This window comes from Phalangium opilio, unplaced genomic scaffold (assembly GCF_054372755.1).
Source record: "Phalangium opilio isolate 3A_F unplaced genomic scaffold, DU_Popi_V2 ptg000014l_1, whole genome shotgun sequence".
NCBI classification, from domain to species: Eukaryota; Metazoa; Arthropoda; class Arachnida; order Opiliones; family Phalangiidae; genus Phalangium; species Phalangium opilio.
In genome coordinates, this window is record NW_028324149.1 from 5,413,946 (window position 1) to 5,436,870 (window position 22,925).

Sequence of the window (22,925 nt, forward strand, 5' to 3'; positions counted from 1 at the left end):
TATTGGACCCTCTCTCTATTTTTATCTTTTCGTCCCCAAAGAGTGATTTTAAGCTTTAGGAGCTTTCCTAATGGCCATGTGTAAAGAGTGACCTTTAACCTTAAGGGCTTCAAAAATACTTAAAAATCGTCATACAATAAAAATACGCAAAGTACGGAAAAGTAGTGAACCTCAAACTTGTAAAACGAAAATAAATCATTATCTTGTAAAACGAAAATAAATCAAACGTAGGGGAATATGGACAGCTTAATCAGTTTCTCGCTACCGCTGGGGGAAAAGGCTTTCTTTAGATTTTAAGCCTTAGCAGCAAAGGACTGGGGGTTCGTGGCCACATAACACACCCAATTCCCTTGTAAAAGAGAGTAGCTATTCAGCTATGATGACAAGCAACTTCAATAAGCCGTACCATGGACGATCCAGCATACCAATGGTACATTATTATTGAAGTGCAGGTGTTAAAATTAAAGGGTTATTGAAGTGCAGGGTTTAACGGAATTAAAGTCTAATATTAAAAAGTGTAAAGGGATTATGAATATACCAAATTCTGTCGCTACAGTTTCCTATTGGCTACCACTTTCCTTTCCGTAAAAATTTGCGGGAAAATAGAAAACCAATTCCGTGCTTGCCGCCCAGAAAACGCGGCAAGTTATCTCTGCGTTTTGGGCCAGTGAAAACCAGGCTTAACAACCCTGAAATAGCAAATTTCTGCTTACAGAGTACCACCATAAGTTTATTTTCATGCATAAACATTTGAGCTCCCCTTGTTCCAATACCCGCATTTATACACGATTTGTGTAAAATCCAAATTTCTCATATCGTTTAATTTTCATTTCAAATTTCAATACCTACATTAACTTGAAATTTCTGGCCTTTTGTGGGTTTGAAAAAGCGTCCTTGTTTTGCCAAGGATTGTGTATAAATGCAATTTTTTATAATACTTGTTTTTGTATAATATATTTATAATCTTTGAAACTGATGCATTCAACAAAACAATAGCGCAAACCTTAAATCCAAAATTTCATATTTAGGCTTCTTAAATTTTAGTTCACAATATATATATTTTTAAAGATTCTAGACACTGTTGTACTGCAATATTTCGCCGGTGAAATGGACACGATGTTACATCATGTATCTCCGATTAGTTACTTCGATTCATTCTCCATATTTTCAAGCATGCCCATTAAGAACGAGCGTTCACAAAAGAATCTCACCATCAAAGGACACGATAACACAGTTTGGACGTTGAACGCTTTCTCCCTGATATTAGTGTCGCTAGTGACACTTCTAGCTACCTGTAAACAAATGAAATTATGGAAAAAGAATTGTTGGACTTTTTCAAAGTGCATCTGGATATACTTTGCTGATTTATTGCAAAATCGTAAGTAAATTAGACCGATTTAATTAAATAGCTAAACCATAGCAAGAAGGAATATACAATAAGAATAATTCGCTAGATTTTGCGCCGGTATCAGTTGACAAGTAAGCCCCACCCCTTTCATGTCCGTCATTGCTCTGCGTTTTCCTATTGGATCCCGTGGGGATAGGTCATACAGACGCGAATAATAATATAATAATAATAATCTAGGCTTTTTCTATGAAGGGATTTCCACATTAAACCTGTGGCTAGTTTACAGGTGGGTCCCTTTACAATGCATAGAGGGGTGGTGGCTAGCCCCTATGCCACAGCTAACCTACAGCGCCCTATACTAACTATTACCGCTAACCTCTGCAAGTTTTGATGGAAAGGAGAAACCGGGTTAGACCGCGGAGGAAAACTCCTTTTATCAAGCGGGGAGAGAACTTGCAAACTCTACGCGGAAGCAGTGGCGCCGCTAGAAACTTTTGCGGGGTAAGCGGTGTTTGATGAATGGGCCCCCTATCCAGCAGTGATTCATGCGTGGTGAAAACGGGGGTAAATCTAAGGTACACAGCGGTCAAGGTCTGTATACCGCTTCGCATTATTAGTTCGGAGCATCCTTCAGGGGTGGTAAGCGGGAGATTCTCCTTTTTGTAGTAGGGGGCTCTAGTAATTTTTTCCCTTACTATGACGTCTTACGTGGGCGAGAAACAAGTATCCGCGTTAGCTGCGTCCAGAGACAGAGAGAGAAAACGTCTCTCAACTTCGAAAATTGTATACCCCCTTTCTTCTTCACCCCTACCTAACTTTCAATGGTTTAGGGCGAGGCCGATTATCGGTTATAAATTCAAATTTTAGGCGGTAACGGCGCGTTGCGCTTCGCCTTTAGTTGCTTTCAGACTAATTCTTTCTGAAAGGTAAATATTATTTACGTCATGAACTTTTAATTTAATGTAAGGTTTTACAAATCTACGAACTATTATAAGAATGAATTATTGCCATCACCTTTCAAAACAAACCAAAGCTGACGATGATAAAATTAAAATGGAAAAAGTTACTACTTGAAATAAAATTTCTTACAAAATACTTGGTCTTTTCATTTTAAATATAGGTCTACTATGGGTACATTATAATTATCCTAAATACCGGTGAACATTAGCAATTTTGAATGGAAAAAACCCTTCGTGTTTACACGTATAAAGCGGTCTTTAATGTCGTTCACCTTTTTCCGGACATACAAACTTTATATCTCATATAAGACAGCTCGCGTATTCTTTGGCGACCACGTATGACGTCAATGAAAAGAGCTAGACGAGAGAGGTAGCTAGAACGGTAAACCGTAAAATCCCAACACCGAATACGCCCGCCTTGCACAGCGGTGCCTGGGCGCTGCTTTCTCGCGCACAGTTGACGTAGGGGATGACAGACATAAGGCGAGGAGGTCAATCCCCCATGCGCAAAGGATGTGCGTCCTAAAACTAAACGGTTTTTTTCGGCGGATTTTATAAAGCGCGTTTCTATCTCCCTCTTTCTCCTCTTTGTATTTACTATTTCGAAATAAGAAGTAACAGTAGAGAGTTTAAGTTGCAATACGTGTAATCTTCTAAAGTGCATTGGACAAATGCACTGTAGAAGCCTACAAGAAGTGCAGCATAAACTCTCTAATAATAATCCTCGAGTCAGCGCCGTCCCGTTGACGATCCTTATCAGTACACAAAAAAGTAACACAATAGAGCATGGTCGAAGTGAAAAGTGCTCGGTTTAGTTACCTCTTTCGCTTCCAATAAATTTCTACCAGCAGGAGGTTTCTATCACGTGAAAGTATTTTTGCCTCTCACTTCTAGGCCCGGTAGGACTAAAGGTCCCCATCCCTAAAGCGCATTCTTTACTAACCTAACCCCATCCCATTATGATAGCGACGGTCTACAAAAGTCGACCAAACCTGCAGTAGCCACCGCGGTATTCCACCTGCGACTCCAGGACTAAATTTTGAATATTTTCAGTAAAATCGTATTTTTGTAAATGAGGCCCTTCCTCCAAAATTAGGCCCCCTTCAAAATTTGAAGTAAGCAGCCGCTTACCGCGATTACCTCTGGCGGCGCCACTGCAAGGATTTGTTCCCGGATTTTCACCCGGTGCCACAGTCCGGGATCGAACCCGGGATCCTCTTGCTGCGAGGCGAACGCGCTAACCGCTTCGCCACCCCACTCCAGAATGACGTATTCCGACTAGAAAAAACATAACTAGAGCAAATTAAACAGAAAATGGTGGCTGCCCGCGGTGCTGAATAGGTACGCCAGTTGTTTTCAATTGCCATTAACTAGCTAGTTAAAGGTTTTGAACATAAATTGGTGGAGTTGAATATGTAACTCTACGTGAAAATTGTTCTACAATTATTTCTAAATCGAATCAAGTGTACTAATGATTTCGTGAGTTCCAAAAACCAAACCGAGGCTTAACGCAAAGGTAAAAGAGATAGATAGTGAAAAACATAAAGTAAGATAAAATATTTAGCCCCCACCTCCGTTTACAATCCTCCCCCCCCCCCCACCAATGAAGGGGAATTGTCGACTATAACGCGAGCACCGGACGCCTTTTTATGCCTTCAAATATAAATCACTTCCTGGTTTAACCAAGAAGCGATATATAGTTTATTAGGAAGAAGTTATAAGATGCCTAGGACTGTTCACGAGCTCGAGCCAGCTTGCCGAGCTTTTAAAAAGCTCGCTCAGCTCGGCTCGTGAACAGTCCTAAATTTTAGATGCCTAAGTATTCGCGCGCCATAGTCCCAGTCCCTCTTCAAAAATACAAAGAGGGGACGTAAAAGGAGGCCGAAGTATTTCGCCTCTCCTTAGTCGGAGAATACGTAATTTTCGTTTTTCGCGTCGCGCTAACGTCAGTTTTCTAGAACCAATGAGATGCTGGTTGTAATTTAGAGGCGGAGATTAACTCCGGACCTACGTTTGAACTGGAGATAAAGCTGGAAATGCGGCGAATTTACACCTTCTCCCTAATAAACTAGATATCACTTCTTAGTTTAACTAAAGAAAAAATAATTGAAACTTGATGTTGCTAAAATTACGTTTAGGAAATAAATTGAGGGGCGAAGTTACAAAATGTGTAGCTACACAATTGCGCGTCTAGAATTTTCGTTTGAAATATCAGTAATTTGTTTTTCAGAAACCATATAATGATGTATATTTAATGCTTTTAGCTGTAGCATCATTGGAGGAACGTGGAGTGAAGAAATGGTTGCGCGCTATTTGGATTTTCGGAACTTTGGTGCTGGCGTATGCGTGGTCGGGAAATTTAACTGGCACACTAATGACTGGCAAGTCCCAAAAATTTGACACTATCGAAGATTTGATTGCAAATCCAAAAGTTTTGACTCTCATGTCCAAGAATTGTAAAATATACAATTTAATAACGGTATGTTCCATATATTATAAACTTATGTTAAAACCTATTTAGGTTCTTCTGGAGTATGTTAATCTCTCAGTTTGAAGTTTTTTATCGACTAGTGATCACGAAGCTGCTCGAAACCCATAAGATGTTCCAGAAAATTTTATAATAAGAATTAGATTAAAACATTCGTTCTTGATTAAAGCAATATGTGGTGCGTGCTTTTTTGATAGTCTTTTTTAGTTTCCCCCCTTTTTTCCCAATTATTTTGTGACCAATTTGGCCGCCCAAAACTGTAATATTTCCCAAGGCCATCTTTTTATTATTAAATGTCATTTAAAAAATCGGTCTGTGCAGGAACCAGTAATGCTTATAAAATTACCGGAAATTTACAAAATACGCGAAAACTACCGAATTATATCTTACCTTAAGTTTAGAGTGGTAATTTTATCGGTAAATTAAATCTGTACTTTACCCGATAAATTACCATCTTTAAAAATTAAATTGCGGTAATTTCACATCTCTAAGGAATGCATACAGCCCCATATCCGTCATTAATTTCTATGAGGGATTTGTGGGCTGAGCTTGAACACTTCCCGTCACGATTAACTAACTGTCATTTCAATGGTCGATGCAACAGCTAGGCAGCGAGATGGATTATTCGCATCATAAATTTCGTCATACATAATGATGAGTCTAGCTATTCCCACAAAATCTCCCTTTTGATGACGTTGCTGACGGAGACGGCGAAAAATACGTTAATCCTTTTTACCTCTGTCGCTATGACCCGTCTCTTCTTTCATGCCCCCCCCCGGGAAGGGGGTCGTGGACTTTGACGTGCGCCCAATACACCCTGTTCTCTATTCCTGCTTCTAAAATTACATGAATCCCCGGTAACAGTAAATAAATCTAAGTCGACAAAAACACTTGTCTCGGGGCTAATTCGTGATACCATGAATTTATTTATTAACATGAATATATATGTGTATCATTAGCCTTTCTATCATGTTATTCAGGGATGGGAGGGACCTTTCTATTACATACGCGTTTAACGTCATCGCGGTAGCCAATCAAAATCGAGACACCTGGAAGTTCGAAGAGCAGACGACCAGTTTAACAAAATTGTATGAGGGATACAATTTTCGGTTAGGTTCACCAAACTGCGTCAACTGAATATTAAAAATGATCGCCGATACGTGAATAAATATCTCAACACGATGTCCGAAAGTGATATTGATCTTTTAAAGGAAATTATAAAAAGTGCCTGCAATGTTTTTCCTAATCTGAAACTGAAAACTGTTGGTAAAGTGCTAAGCCTTGGCCATTATGAAAATGAATGTAACGGTTGAAAGTAAACTACTAACATTTTAAATCGTGAGAATTGATGATGCTGGTTTTTCCCTGCTGTTGGAGTTAAAATAATGCGGTAGTTGATCAATTTACAAGCATAATTAGCCTTCCGCGTGACAAGAGCTTTAGCTTTAAAAACAAACCGCCAGAAATTCTCTGACGTCACTCAAACTAAGCCCCTCCCATCCCTGAATATGTAGTTTAACTAGTCAATGCAGATATATATTCATGTTAATGAATAAATTCATGGTGATACTGTTGCACGCGTTAATTTTTCAGCAAAACGAAATTGCGTATCCCGGTTTGAGGAAAAAAGGGGGGATACTATTTCATTTCCTCAATGATCCAAATGTAACGGACCAATTGGCGAATGGCAAATCGGTTATCATTGATCAAACGCAAATGTTCTGGGATCCTGGTCGCGGACATTTGTTTAACCTGTGGAATCAATTGGATGAGAAGAAAAGACGGATTTATGTCGGAAAGAAAACTTACGAGCCCATATTCGCTCATATGTTTTTCAACAAAAGAATTCATCGAGAAATCCTTGAAAATGTCAACTATCTGTAAGTATTTTGGACGAAAATTAGAGATGACCGATACCCGGCTTAAAACGATACCGATCGTTGCCGGTGCAAACAGGAACCGATACCGATATTTACTCACTATGATCCAAAAACTCGATTCTTCGACCGAAGCCAATATTTTTAGTAGGACAGTGCCATTTACGGATCAAGGAAATAATTTAATTTAAAGTGTTATTTCATGAATTATACTTCTAACTACACTGTTTAGAGGTATTTCCAAAATAATATTATTTTTTTATATAAATGAGAAATCATCACGATTGACATTCATAGAAATGAAATATTATCAATACATTACTGAAAGACCTAAAAATGTCACGTAGCGCCATTTAAAATATTTTAAACGAGTATCGGTTTAGTAGCATATTAAACGAGTATTGGTTTAGTATCATATTAAACCAACCGATCCGATACTATCGGGAAACCCTGAGTATCGGTGCCTAGTTTTAAAATCATTCAGAAGTATTTCCTGGATGTTTCACTATGCAGACTGTTCTTATAATAACTAGAAGAATCGATAAAAAGCACTTGATTTTCCACTTCACCCTCCCTTCAAGGAATTTGAAATGTTCATTTTCGCGCGCTTGGAATTTTAAAATATTAGATTTTGCGCGCAATGCCATCTCGCGGTAAAATAGAGGAAAAATAAGAAGTGGCGTTTCTTAAAAGTCGCCCCCTTCGAAACTACCGCGCACAGGCCTTGATTAACGTAGGCAGCGGTATAACTAAGTTCCTGGATAATTCTCGAGGTTTTACGTTAAATTACAGTCGATGTGTTATTCTATAATTAATTTTATTATTATTTTTTTTACCTCTCCGTGTGACGTAGTCCAGGAGAGGTTCTGTAACGGCCGTGTCTGTGTGTGTGTGTGTGTGTCTGTCTGTCTGTCTGTCTGTGTGTCTGTCTGTCTGTCCGTTGTTACACCCACGTGACCGCGTTCGCAGTTTGCGTATCGGAGCAAACGTGTTCGCCATTTCCGAACTGCTTTCGCAGTCACGGAAATGGCTCCTCTACTTGAGTTCTCACACCACCATCTTCTGGTCTTTGTCCATCCCACGCAGACACCAGTCTGTTCTTACTGGCTTCTAATCACCACCATATTTTGTTCTTCATCCATCCCCATGGACACCAGTCTGTACATAATGGCTTCTAATCACCACCATCTTCTGGTCTTCGTCCATTCCACTTGGACACCAGTCTGTACATACTGGCTTCTAATCACCACCATCTTCTGTTTTTTATCAATCCCACATTGACACCAGTCTGCACTTACACTGGCTTCTAACACCACCATCCACTGGTGTTCCGTCTATTCCACATAGACACCAATCTGTATCATTGGCTTCTACTCCATTATCATCGTTTGGTTTTAGGATATACGCGGCGATCAGCTAGGGTTACGAGAAACGTCTAGCCTCCCTAAGGTGGGATCGCCACCAAAGGTTTTCGCAATTGCGTTTTTTCCTTACTATTATAATGGAAACGAATCGTATATATACCCCAAAATTTGAAGAAAGTGGGCAAGAGGGGTACCCTTCACTTTAAACGTCAATATTAGCAAAGTGTGAGATGATAATAGGTATAACTTTATTTTAAACGATTTAACTATTATTAATGTTAATTATTGAAGATTAAAATAATTAAAAATAATTATATTTATTTAAATATTAAAGATAAACCTCTCGTGCAAAGAGAGAGATTATCATCGCCTCCTATATCTGCCAAGGCCCGTGCATGCGATATATTTCATTCATTGCCTCCTATATCTATCAAGGCCCGTGCATTGCGATGTATTTTTCAAAACAACAACCAAAATGGGAAGCTCCTCTCAGAAACATAATAATTTCTTTTCTCTGTATATGAAATGAAAATATGGATAATATTGCGCTCCTTCTTTAATGGTATCAATCCTTGCCTGTCTATTAATATTTTACGTAGTAGTAATACGTTTTTAGCGAAGTTTAGAGAGGATAAACATAAGCGAGATTGTTTCGGAAAAAAAATACTGCTTCCACTAATGGGTTTATATTCCTTGTGTCTGTGTGTGTCCGTCCATTGTTACACTAGTGCGTCGCGTTAGCAGTTAGCCTTGTGTTGATGTGTTAAGAAATCATACAGAACCTTAATATTCCCTTTTTCCTTAATATAAAGTGAATATGTGGAAGAATTTTTCGTAATTATGATGCATTAAGTACTTTTGTAGCTATAAAGCTCTGTTTCATTTTGATATTCCAAAGATTTTTTTTAATATTGTTATTTGAAATGGCTGTTTACATATTGCTTAAGCTATACTACATCTGTATATAGAATAATCCTTGGTTTAGTGATTTCATGAAGAAAACTAAGACCTAGACTCCGGCGGGTATAACAAGTATTATCCGCAATAGGCTTAGTGAAATAAAGAGTGAATAATTGAGGCCTGAGGTGAAGTAAACTTGTGGCTTTGATTTTCGTGTCTGTAATGAAGAGACATCAACGGTTCAGAGTGAGCCGAAAGTTAAATACACTCTTAAATAATCATGTAAAGATTTTATAATGGAAGAAAAGATCATGGTGGCAATTTAATTAGTAAAAGGGCTAATGGTGAACGGGTAGTAGCTACAGACTTATTATTCTCTTTATGGTGCGCATTGACTGTTAGTGCGTCTAGCTACAATTTAGCTTTGGTGTTATTTAACGTTAACATTCATGTTGGCAAACTAAGAATATTGTTGAGGTGAGACGAGACGATAGTGTTTACACTGCAAACCAGTTGTGAATGTAGCTATCAGAATATAGGCTAAACAGCTGAAGCGCAGACTTCATTTCCTGTTCTTTTCCCCATTGACTGATTTCCATGTGTCCAAGATTTATCCTTATTGGATGTAAAATGTCGTCTGCTTTACTGTACATTCGCTATGTTTGGAATACTGCTTCAATATTTCGTAAATTTTTACTTCAAAAAAAAAAAAGAAATAATTCCATATCTAGGTAAATAAGTTTGTAGTAGTAGACCTCTTGACACGGAGAGGTAATATTTTGGTTTTCCCAACTTGTTTAAACAGTTGCCAACGAATATTTGAAACTAGTCTACTGTCTACCCACAGATTTTCTGCAAATTTTTACGCTCAAAAATACCTAGTGGAGTCTGGCGCTTTGATATTGGGGGAGCCAATGAACTTGATCTTTCTCACTTCCGTTTTCCGAGTCTGGATTGTAGGAAACATTATGGCTGCATTCATTCTCGTCTTTGAAGTGATACTGTCGTTAGTGATACTTTCTTACGGGGGATCATAAATTATTTTTCCGTATCAAATTTCAATAGAAATTCTATACATAATTGGCACATCAATTTTAAACATACTTCGAAATTACTATTTTTATAAGATCAAATCAGACTCATAAGGATCTTATGATATTTACGTCATTTCACCTAAACAGATTTTAAATAGCTTTTTAATAGAATTGTAATGAAATACAGCAAAATGCTAAAAAATTATACAGTTTAAGATTTTTATGAGTTAGAAGAAGCAGTGGTCACAAAATGTGCCCGTTGGCTATTTGGACGTTTCAAGGGCACGTATAAATTCGTCACCAATAAGGTCATAACACTCATTTCTACAAAAATGCCACCAGAAGTTAGTATTATCCATGAGTTATCTGCAAAATTTAAACTGTTAAACATTTATCAACTAGTTATTTCAACATCACGCTAAGTAAACCCAGGGATAGATGTAATTTTAGAAGCAGGAATGGAGAATGGTTAGTATTTACTACAGTCCGACTCATAGCCCGGTATAGAGCCCCTCCCTTCAACACGTAAAGAAAATTTTAAATTATCTTACTGGCTCACTTAAACTACGTTTTGATGACGTTGCTGACGGGGACGGCGAAAAATAAGTAATTCGTTTTTACCTCTGTCGCTATGGAATGTAGGACATAATGCCCCCTGGACATAATCCCCCGGACATAATCCCTCCATTAGAGAAGAAAAGGACATAATCCCCTCAGGTAGGAGACAAAATCCCCCGGACAATTTCCCCCGAATGGATGCCGAAGACAAAATACCCCCAGCCCTAGGACAAATTCCCCCCAGCCCCAGGACAAATTCCCCCAATAAATGTAAAAATAACATTTTGGAAAAGGCGTACCTTTGTTGGTCGCTGTAATTTCCATGGTTTAATGAGAAAGTGTAAAAATATGCATTGTCTTTTATAGAATTCTTAAAAATTTTAAGCCTAGGCCAGTCTCTAAAGGGGGGGGGGAAATCTCAATATTTTAAAAGAAATGTTTCTTCGGAAAAAAATAAATGTAAAAAATAATATTTTGGAAAAGGCGTACAATTGTTACAATATTTCCAAAATATTACAAACCTAACCTAACCTAACCTAACCTAACCCAACCCAACCCAACCTAACCTAACCTAACCTAACCTAACCCAACCAAACCCAACCGATCCTAACCAAACCTAACCTAACCTAACCCTATCAAACCCAACTGAACCCGAATAAAATCCAAAAAAATGTCAAACTGAATGTCAATATTGAATGTCAGTGACACAACTAATTTACAATTCGAAAACAAAAATTGTTTCGTATTTCCAATTTTTCTCCATTATTCACGCTAATAACTAATTATTAATTTGTAAACCTATTTCTACCCTCGAAATGAATGAAACTGAACGAAATAATTAGAAATTATTCAAATAATATTTTGATAACACTCACGTACCTTCGGGGAATCGAACCCACCATTCTTCTCGCCGCTGTTCAAGCCTTATCCACTACGCCACCAGATCGCTGAGGCTTCCAGTGTTTTAGATAATATTGATATTGTATTTTTTTATTGTCGGGGGATTATAACCGGGAATTTTGTCTAGAGAGTGGGGGGATTTTGTGTAGAGAGTGGGGGGATTTTGTCTTGAGAGTGGGGGGATTTTGTACTCTTAACTAGGATGGGGGGAAAATGACCGGGGGATTTTGTACGTTTTTAAAAATGGGGGGATTATGACCGGGGGTCTTTTGTCTTGGGGGTATTTAGTCCGTATACCGTCGCTATGACCCCGCCTCTTCTTTCATACCCCCCCCCGTCCCGTGGAAGGGGGGTCCGGGACTTTGGCGCGCGCCAACATTACACTGTTCTCCATTACTGCTTCTAAAATTACATCTAACCCTGGTAAAACTAATTTATTCATACCCACGAAAAGTGTTTTACAAATTTCCTCATGAGAATAAAAACAGACATTAGAACGAAAAGAACATTCTGCTCTAAAATTGCTTGATTCTGCTGCTTAAAAATTCAACTAAAAACAATTTTCTTTTTGCATCCAACAATTTACTGTAACATGTCTATTTACCTTGATTTAAATATAAATTTACCTTTTGAAGCATTATTTACAATAATATAGAAAGAAATTGTACGGATATTGATAAGCCTTCATATCGTTTGAAAATGTAACTTTTTACTAGGGTCACTACCTCCTATAGGAGGTAGTGCTAGGGTACTCCTTATTATCGGAGAGAACTTAGCAATGAACCCTTTCGTTCCACTTTGCGGAAACCGCCCAAATTGCTGGAGTTCCGTCGAATGGAACCTCTCAATTTTGGTTCCAGTCGGATTGGAATAGGTGAATATATAAAGAAATTGGTCTTTTTGAACTTGTTGAAAAATAAGAAATCGTCATCACGGTCGCGCGCGATTTTGTACGTGACGTGAGTCTGGTTGTTTATTGTTAAGCCATGGATATGGAATGAGCGTAAGGAAATTTTTTTTCACACTATCTTAGAGCATGAAAACAAATCCTCACGCGCATTCTTCGCGAGCGTCATTTCTCCAGACTAGAAACGTCACTCGTAACGATTTGTTATATTTTTCAATTAGCTCCTCCTAGTTTATATATTTACCTATTCGGTCCATTGGGAGGGAATCTCCAAACCGTGGACCGTCTTCTTTCATCTTGAATAAAAGAGAAAATGGTTTCGAGATAAAGGGAGCTCAGATTTTCACGTATGAAATCTTATAGAATCTATTCTTGTGGAGATACAAAATGAGCTTTTAGCATTTTAATTATTTAGGGTGGAACAGAAAGGAAGAACACTTATTTCAAGTAAAATGTCGCTTTATGAGATCCCTCATTCAGATTTGTGGCTTTAAAAGCAGTATCGTGTTTCTGACAATCAGAAATGGTGTTCTTATGTGTGTGTTGTTTTATGAGTTTTAAACTTCAATTTCAACTCGAGTCATAATCGTTCTTAATTTTAGCTGTTTGGTCCGAAATGCCACATTTAAACCGTTTTTGTTGTAAAATTTCGAATCATAACAAATGTTTGAACTACGTAATTAAACTCAAATTTCTCATATCGATTAAACTTCAATTCAAATTGCTACACATATAATAATTTCTAATTTCTGGCACTTTGTTGGTTTGAAAAAGTGTCACCAAAGATTGTGTATAAATGCAGTTTTGTAAGGAATGCGAAGCAAACCGGTTTTTGTATAATTTTCTTTATTTTTTCCCTTTCATTAAAACGTAAATAATTTACGAAAGTTTTAATTCACGTTGAAAATTACAATGTTAAGCCTAATTTTATATTTGAAAGCTTTAAATTTGCATTTCCCGAAAATTTTCACGCGCCCAGAGAGCAAAACAAAAATATTTTACAAGTTTTGACATAGCCTCCTGGATCATGCGATTCGCGGACGCAGGCTGCTCGCGCTATAGAAGCCCGCCCAAAAACGCGTATCAAGCATTTTAAGCCGAAAATCCAAGCTGTCAGCTTTTAACATGGCCGTCTATGGGGGTAACCACGTTTTTTGCCCCTAATTTGGCAAATACTGGCTCAAATCTCTTGAAATTTTAATGAGAGGTGTCCTGAAGGATTATTACTGACCGAGCAAAGTTTTAAAGCTCTAAAACCAAGAGTTTTTTCCCTGAAATTCAATAAAGCTTTGTTTGTACATTATTCGTTTTAAATTTCCCGGTAAGGTTTCGGCGCGAAATATTGGCGAGAAAAACTGGTTACTAGCTGTTGAAACCGGTTTTTAGCTGATGAAACTGGTTTTCACTTTACCTCCCACTCTCCTTCCACCTTCAATCCTCCATTCTTCCAGAGAGAATTTGTAACTTTCTAGTGATAATGAAAAGTTTCATAAGCACATACAATTTGTTATAATTCCTGAAATGCTAATTAGTATCAACATTTAGAAATTCCCTAGATTTATATTTGTATGGTTAAGCATTCAAATTTTAGAAATAGGTTAGTTTTCCCTTCAAGTAGTTTGAAAATTTGAGTTAAAAAAACTTTGTATCAGCTGTGAATTCTCCTCTTAAAATTCAACTGAACCACAACAGTTCATTGACAAACACCTGAATTCCGTATGTTAATTCCTATCTTTTCAATAGCATCTAGGAAGAAATGATTATCATATAGGTTTTGATCAAACACGCTCTGAAAAAAAGCCGACAGCTGTCAAAGGTCAACGGAAGCAATCTAGATCTTCTGGTTGTGCTCATGTACAAACAAAGCTTTACTGAATTTCAAGGAAAAACTATTGGTTTTAGAGCTTCAAAACTTTCCCGATCATTAAAAATCCTTCAATACACCTCTCATTAAAATTTCAGGAGATTTGAGCCAGTTTTTGTCAAATTAGGGGCAAAAACGTGGTACCCCCATAGACGGCCATTTTAAAAGCTGACGGCTTTGATTTTCGGCTTAAAATGCTTTTTTTTTCGAGCGAAAATCAACGATACGCGCTTTAAGATAGGAAAATAATTCTTTGGGCGCGAACAGCCTGCGTCCGCGAGTCGCGTGATCCAGGAGGCTATGGTTTTGAAATAGAGTGCTGTCAGAAGCGCCGGTGTGACGTCACCCATGCTGTTTTCCCATAAAGAAAAAACGGCAACTGTCATGGCCGCCCATTGCTAAAGGCAGACTCGTGACGTTTCACCTTGGATCTGACGTCACAACAGACAGCACTCTATTATTGCGCAGACTTTGCGCTAGTGGTTTGCCCCTACATGGTTCTCGAGGATGTGAAGCGAGATTTTTCAACAGTCAATAGTAGGCTGTCTACACTCTTTATATGTCTATGATGTCCAATGATCGCATCTTCTTTCAATGTATTACATAACCTAATATATGACATAATTCCTTTAAAAAATACTAGTGGTCACTCCTTTTTAAATTTCTAGTACATTTTCTGAAATCTTATGTCGATTAATTCCATTGCCACTTTCAATGGAGTAGTTTCTCGGAGCAAGAATGAATGTTTTCTTAGTAACGCTTCAATTTCAACTAAGTATACAATAATACTACTCCTTGGTGGTAGTTTCTAGCAGACAACGGAACTCCAGCTCCATCTCTCATGTCTTATTCCAGGATAAGTATCCCTGAATTAACGGCTATAGCTTATGATTTCCCGGCGTCCAGTGCCGTCCACCCACCGTGACAAGGAAACAAGTTTAAAGGCACGCGCAGTGTTGTTCTAAGTGGCACAATTGTGCCTTTTCGGTACATTTTAAGATCTTCAGCACCGAAAGTACATTTGGCCTGTTTAAAGCACATTTTCAAATTTCATTTTTAACATTAGCGTCTATGGGACGAAAATTCCGCCACTAGGTGGCGCCAAAAGCCTTTCGTTGGGGGGGACGGAAATTTTCCTACCCCCAGGGGGGAAAAGCACATTTTGAAAAAAGCTTCCATTGGATCAGTACATTTTACTATTGGGGAAAGCACCTTTCCAAAAGTCGAAGGAACAACCCTGGGCACGCGGTATTTTCGGCGGGAAATTGGGTAGAAGAGGACAAGTTTATGCGAGTGTGCCGGCTGTTTTCTGGTGATGGTGAGTGAATATTGCAGAGCTGTGCTAATTAATTAGTTAGCTAATTGAATTTCTAATTAATTAGCAACATTTACTAATTGAAAATGGTAATTGAATTTTAATTACCTTAGTTCTAATTGAGAAGTAATTCTAATTAATTAGTATGAATCGGAAAGGTAATTATCTAATTAAAATTTAATTCGATTTAGGATTAACTAATTAGCCAATTGGATTTTCAATTATTCTTTTACGCCAATTTGTTGTAAAAAAATCGAGGAATTAACTCTTGATTCTTCTATTTGAATATGAAAAAGCCTTATTATATCGATGAGGAAACCTTAGTGCTACTCTAAATTTTTCAGCTCCTCAAATATGAGAGAATACTAGTACTAGTAGAAAATTTCGTAGTTCGCAACTGCCCCATTTCGAAATTTCGACTGTTTTACCTACTCGAATTAATAGTAGTGCGCATGTATTTACTACTCAGGAGTCCATTATAGGAACTGTGGCAAGAAAATGAAGAAATGAGACAATTTGGCTTCCGTACCCGTTTTTCAATGGCATTAAAACATTAAACTTTGCATTACCAAAGTACTAAATCCATGGGCACTTTCAAACTTTTATATTTACTTATGGTTTCTTTTTACCTTAATTAGAAAATAGTAATTCTAATTAATTAGTTTGATAAATAAATGTCTAATTTCTAATTGAATTGAATTAGTTTCTATGTCTAATTGCTAATTGGCTATATAATTAGTTCATAAATATTTCCCTAATTGCTAATTGGCTAATTAATTAGTTCATAAATATTTCCCTAATTGCTAATTGGCTAATTAATTAGTTCATAAATATTTCCCTAATTGCTAATTCTAATTCAATTAGTTGTCAGCTAATTAGCACAGCTCTGGAATATTGTTTAACTTTAAGAATAATAAACTAGCTATTCATCCATATAATGGTAGGATTTTACTTTACCTACCTAACCCAACCAACACTTGATTCTGATTAATTAGGCCACGGGGAGTTCGGAAAAAATTTCAATACTACACTATTGTAATTACTTCAGAATTTTGACCGAACTCGGGGCAAGGGTTATCAAATGTCAGAGCAGACGACGGTTTATAAACTTCTAAAATAGCGCGTGAGCCAGTGGGCTATGGCTATGACATCACATTCGTTGGTTTTTTTCATTGAGTTGAGAAAATTACCACTAGAGTGGCCTTTGCCTATTGGGGTACGTGGGACACTTTTGAAAACATGGGACGGACGGACAGCTTCCAAGTTTCTCACGCGATGGTGTCTCCATCTCGAAGCCTAGATGAGAAATGTATAAATACATGTATTCTTGAAATCAGTCAAATTAACCGCCTTTTCTTTTAGTTCCCTTGTTTGCACCGGGATGGCGCCACGAGCGCATGATATAGTTAATTGGGGTGGCTATCATTACTTCCAAAGCCCGTTTCTTCCAAAGCTCGTTGCATCCAAAGCCCGTTGCTTCCAAAGATCGTTGCTTCCAAAGGTCGTTTCTTCCAAAATATAGTAGGAAACATAGGATTTGTAGTAGGACAATAGGTTAAGCTCCACCCAAATTTGTCGGTGCGTGGACAAATCTGTCGGTGCGTGGACAAATCTGATAGCCGACTTGTATTAATAAAGGCCTATAGGTGATCCTCGGGTTTTTTTCTGATATTGGCAATGGCCGTAGTGATCTGCCGCCGCTAGATGTCGTTCTTAGGGGGAAAATTTTGTGGCGGGAACTTCAAAACGAATGAAAATGCCAATAGGACAAAGCTTACTTTTTGTCTTGAGGTTGGGTTTTTTTTTGAAATAAAGTAAGGCAGTTTGTTTTAGAAGTAATACATTTACTTGATAACAATATTTTGTCTTTATCTCATTTAAAGTGCGTTTAGTAAAGTATGTTTCCAACTTTTCCATCACAGTACAATGTAATACCAAAAACGGATTTATGGGATAAGAACGTCGGATCGTAGCTTTAGCCTCTAGTACCATCCTCGCATACTTTATTGAGAAACTTCGTCTGCTTATATTTTGACTCCACCCACAAATTCGATCTCTAGAAGCAGGCTTGGAAATAAGGTTTATTTCTGAACTAGTCCTCGGGACCAGTGACCCCTGATGTCTTAAATATGAAACTGGTCCCGGGACCAGTGACCCTTCCCCTATTTATTTTTCTACTGGTCCCAGGACTTGTGGTCGTTCCCTCTTCTAAAAAAATCCCTCTCGGCTTAGGGTTGTATACACAACTGGACTCATGGAGTCGAAATTTATGTTAAAATGAAAATAATTAAAGAGGTCCCCATATCAATTTTTAATAAAAGTAGGAATTAATAAACTAGTCATTGGGACCAGTGACCCTCACGTTTTGGATAAAAAAAGTGGTCCAAGCTATTAATAAACTGGTTTTTGACCTGTAAACCTGTCTTATTTCCTAGCCTGTCTAGAAGTAGCTATATACAGAATTTGTGGGTGGAGTCAAAATATAAGCAGACGAAGTTTCTCAATAAAGTATGCGAGGATGGGGAGTGAATTCGCTAACTCCGACGTTCTTATCCCATAAATCCGTTTTTGGTAATACTTTCAAAATAAGTGTTTTGATTAGTACCTAACATATGAAATTTTTTGAATCACATTACAACTTTGCATATTTTCGGGGGATCATTAGGGTTTGACAAGCTTATCTAACATAATATCACATAAATGAATATATACAGTAGGATTGAAAAAGTTTAGTAACTTATTGCGTTATTGCATACTTTAAAATACCTAAAGTATTTTGGCGAGGTAGAAACATTAAGGGTTCTTTAACAAAATCAGATATGAATCCTACGATGATTTATAATTTGTAATTTAATATAGTTTTGATTTGTAATTATAATTTTTTATTTGAGGTTCATGTAATTTGGCCAACCCCGTGAATATGTCTATATTTACCAAAACATTACTGGCGTATTTTATGGGGGTGGATACGAAATCTGAGGGAAATACGCGCCTTAACAAACAATTGGGTCAGGTGGGACGCTGAAAATGGGGGAGGAATAGGTACGCTGAAAATGGGGGAGGAATAGGTACGCTGAAAATGGGGGAGGAATAGGTACGCTGAAAATGGGGGAGGAATAGGTACGCTGAAAATGGGGGAGGAATAGGTACGCTGAAAATGGGGGAGGAATAGGTACGCTGAAAATGGGGGAGGAATAGGTACGCTGAAAATGGGGGAGGAATTTGTACGCTGAAAATGGGGGAGGAATAGGTGCGCTGAAAATGGGGAAGGAATAGGTATATATTAATTTATGTGATATTATGTTAGATAAGCTTGTCAAACCCCTAATGATCAACTATGCCAAAGATATAAGTGACGTTGAAGAAACAGTCAAAACGTACAAATAAAAACCCTTACCCCGAAAATATGCAAATTTGTAATGTGATTCAAAAAATTTCATATGTTAGGTACTTATCAAAACTCTAATTTTGAAAATATTACATTGTACTGTGATAGGAAAGTAGGAAACATACTTTACTAAACGCACTTTAAATGAGATAAAGACAAATATATTGTTATCAAGTAAATGTATTACTTCTAAAAAAACTGCCTTACTTTATTCCAAAAAAAAACCCAACCTCAAGACAAAAAGTAAGCTTTGTCCTATTGGCATTTTCCTTCGTTTTGAAGTTCCCGCCACAAAATTTTCCCCCTAAGAACGACATCTAGCGGTCGCTAAAAAATCGGTATGCCGCCCCATGGTTATCATCATACCTATAGGCCTTTATTAATACAAGTCGGCTATGCTTTGACCATCTAGTGTCGTGGTGCGCGTGATCGAGTTGGCCATGCTTTACAACAGTCTACCCACGGTCCACTCGATCACGCCAAAAATCAAAATTAATTGAAGACTCCTTTTTTTCCCCAAATTCTAAAATATTTCTTGAAATTTTTAAGAGATGTGCAAAATAGGCATTTTAAGTTTTTCAAAAGTTACAAAATTGTACAACGGAAAGTAGCCATGAGTATGTTTTCATCGGTTTCACTGGTTCGAATCTCTTGAAATTTTAGTGATTAGTGTTTTAAGGGTTTTAAATTATCGTACAAGGCTTAAAACTTAAAACGAATAATTATATTGCAAAAAAAATTGGAAATAGGTTGTGTTTATGCGGAAACAAAATTTTTATCTTGAGTTTTGAAAAAAAAAATCGTTCTAAACATACCTGTCACTAAAAAAGTTCCAAGGATTAGAACCAGTGAAACCGAAGAAAACACATTTAAACCGTTTGAAGACTAAGCCCTTTAATTATGGCTAATTTTCGTTAATTTTTTTACAAAAAATTACTTTTAAAATTTTGCACAAAAATAACAAATCTTAATTTGCACATCTCATTAAAATTTCAAGAGATTTGAACCGTATTTTCAAAATTATGGCCAAAAAAACTGTGTTCCTCCCATAGACGGGCATGTTAAAAGCCGACTGATTTTTTGGGTTAAAATGTGTGATACGCGTTTTGAGGCCAATTTACCGGGCTTCTATACGGGACTTACGAGGTTACCGCCCCCTTTTCGGAGAGTTGTTCTGCCAAGGCTAAGGCGCGCGTTCGACGACAGGGAATGTCAGCCACTAACTAAAGGCCGCCGACAGGTTATGGCAGCCCGTATAGCGCGCGCAAGTTGCCTGATCGAGCGGGCTGTGGTCGTATTAAAAGTCGAAAATTAGAGGATAGAGCGGTCAATTCAGGGCTATACATAAGGCACAAATCAGAGCATTTGACTACTAAAAAATGCCCAAACTACTATAATAAAAATGGAAGCCTGGGGCTCACTAGTCAAATTATGGTAAAAAAAATCCAGATACCGGGAGTAAGGGCTCCCTTGACAACTTAAAATATCTTATGTACAGCTCCCTATAGGAGGGGTTTTTTGGAACAAATTCTTCTAATTCTAAAAATATTCTGTTCAAATCTCTTGAAATTTAAATTAGACGTGGAAAGTTTCAAAGTCTTTGTATTATCAGGGATAGATGTAATTTTAGAGGTGGGAATGGAGAACAGAGTAATCTAGTCGAAGTATGGATGAAGGATACGCGTTAAAAACATTCGACGCTCTATAGCATGTGCTATACTAAAAAGTAGACAAGTCGATAATAGCGCCGCCTGGCTACCCTCGCGTGAAAACTAAAATTTACTGGACATAAGAAAATAAAACCACCGTTTGCTTCTTGCAGACGACGTGAAGGAAAAATCTACCGTAGCCAGTGTTTTTTTTTTTTAATTTACTTATGTCCAGTACTTTTTATTTTTCACGCGAGGCTAGTTTCCAGCGCTGGTTGCCAGGCGGCGCTAGTATCGACTTGTCTACTCTTTAGTATAGGGAGTTGCACATCCTATAGAGCGACGAATGTGTTTCACGCGCATCCTTCATCCAAATCTCGTAACCAACCAAATATAGTTACATGTTATAGCTCAGCCTCGATAGAAATAATGTTTTCTACTGTCTTTCATTAATGGAAAACTTTGAAATAGGTTAATGAATGAAACCGCTTCTACTTTTGTTTTGCTGACAAATGCTCATAGAAAGACACCTGGCAAATTTGAATACTAAAAATTAATACAGCAATAACCATCTCAAATTTAAAAATTAAAAATACTATTGTTAATTTTCTAACATAACATTAACAAACATCACGAAAATGCACTTAAAACTCGCTAGTTTACCACTTTGTAACCATGAATTTAGTTTTTGCCGGTTTTTTCCGTTTATGCCGGTTTTTTCCACGTGTCCTGGCAAAAACTAGTTTTGTCCGGGTTTTTGCCAACCCTGACTTGAATTTTTTCTGAACTCCACTCCGTTCAACACAAACAAATACAAAAATTAGGTTAAACTAATTTAGTTTTAAGATTAGAAAAATTGCAATATTTAAAATCGAACGTAAAAAGCGCGTAAAAAATCAAGCTTCTCTCGCAAAATTTCACTCGTGGTATGCAAAATTGTAAGCTATTTCAGAGAAAGTAAGTAAATAAATAATAAAAAGGGGGAAAATCCAATGAAGTAAGTCGTACACTAATAAATATAGAAATAAATACTTCAACAATATACTGATGAAGTTGAGAGGAATGGCAAATCACGGCTATTCCATATTCATCGGGTATATGAGATATATGAATAACCTAAGGACACAATGAGATTTCGAATCTCGTAGCCAAATGTATGAAAAATGTATATACACTCATGAATATAGCAACAAATATTTAAATACGGTACTGAAGTTCTAAACAAGTCGAAAGCAATGACAAATCACGGTGATCCATATTCATTGGATTTATGACTAACCTAAGTACACAATCTACGCGGCGGAATGCATGAAAAATTCCCCAACCCCAGAGAAAGTTTACTGTGGATGTTTCTGAGTCATAGAACGATTTCCCTGCTTGAAGCAATAAAGACTGCTTTTTTCTTTCACTCTTTATTTTGGGCACAAAAAAATGGAAGCAATGTACCATATACTTATGATACTGCATGTAAAATACGATGTGGCTAAATATACTATGTAAACTTATACCATATACTTTTGATACCGAATGTAAACTTATATACCATATACTTATGATACCGAATGTAAACTTATATACCATATACTTATGATACCGAATGTAAACTTATACCTATACTTTTGATACCGAATGTAAACTTATATACCATATACTTATGATACCGAATGTAAACTTATACCATATACTTTTGATACCGAATGTAAACTTATATACCATATACTTATGATACCGAATGTAAACTTATATACCATATACTTATGATCCCGAATGTAAACTTATATACCATATACTTATGATACCGAATGTGAACTTATATACCATATACTTATGATACCGAATGTAAACTTATATACCATATACTTATGATACCGAATTTAAACTTATATACCATATAATTATGATACCGGATGTAAACTTATATACCATATACTTATGATACCGAATGTAAACTTATATACCATATACTTATGATACCGAATGTAAACTTATACCATATACTTATGATACCGAATGTAAACTTATACCATATACTTATGATACCGAATGTAAACTTATACCATATACTTATGATACCGAACGTAAACTTCTAGCATATACTTATGATACCGAATGTAAACTTCTACCATATACTTATGATAGCGAAAAGTGTTGCCACTTATCATTTTTGGGAATTGAGATAACCGATACTGAAAAAGTTCAGCCAGGGATAAATTTAATTTTAGAAGTTGGAATGGAGAACAGAGTAATCTGGGCACGCGTCAAAGTCCCGGACCCCCCTCACGGGACAGGGGGGGCGGGTATGAAAGAAGAGGCGGGTCATAGCGACAGAGGTAATAAAGAATTACGTATTTTTCGCCGTCCCCGTCAGCAACGT

General features: G+C 37.2%; 3 protein-coding genes across 5 annotated transcripts in view; 2 read left to right on the plus strand and 1 right to left on the minus strand.

Moving 5' to 3' along the window:
* LOC149705328 (DNA (cytosine-5)-methyltransferase 1-like) overlaps positions 1-22,925 on the plus strand; it is a 358,139-nt gene that overhangs the window by 232,861 nt on the left and 102,353 nt on the right. The gene's annotated exons all lie outside the window — the stretch shown is intronic.
* LOC149705343 (DNA (cytosine-5)-methyltransferase 1.L-like) overlaps positions 738-22,925 on the minus strand; it is a 74,805-nt gene continuing 52,617 nt past the window's right edge. Inside the window, exon 10 of the mRNA XM_089865574.1 lies at positions 738-1,292. Within this exon, the coding sequence (XP_089721700.1) occupies positions 1,143-1,292 (150 nt within the window). The 3' untranslated portion in view covers positions 738-1,142. The remainder of the gene's footprint in view (positions 1,293-22,925) is intronic.
* On the plus strand, positions 6,344-10,015 carry LOC149705344 (uncharacterized). The gene is made up of 2 exons (XM_089865638.1): positions 6,344-6,675; positions 9,784-10,015. Exons 1-2 carry the CDS (start codon positions 6,344-6,346, stop codon positions 9,971-9,973), a joined length of 522 nt encoding a protein of 173 aa, XP_089721764.1. The 3' UTR covers positions 9,974-10,015.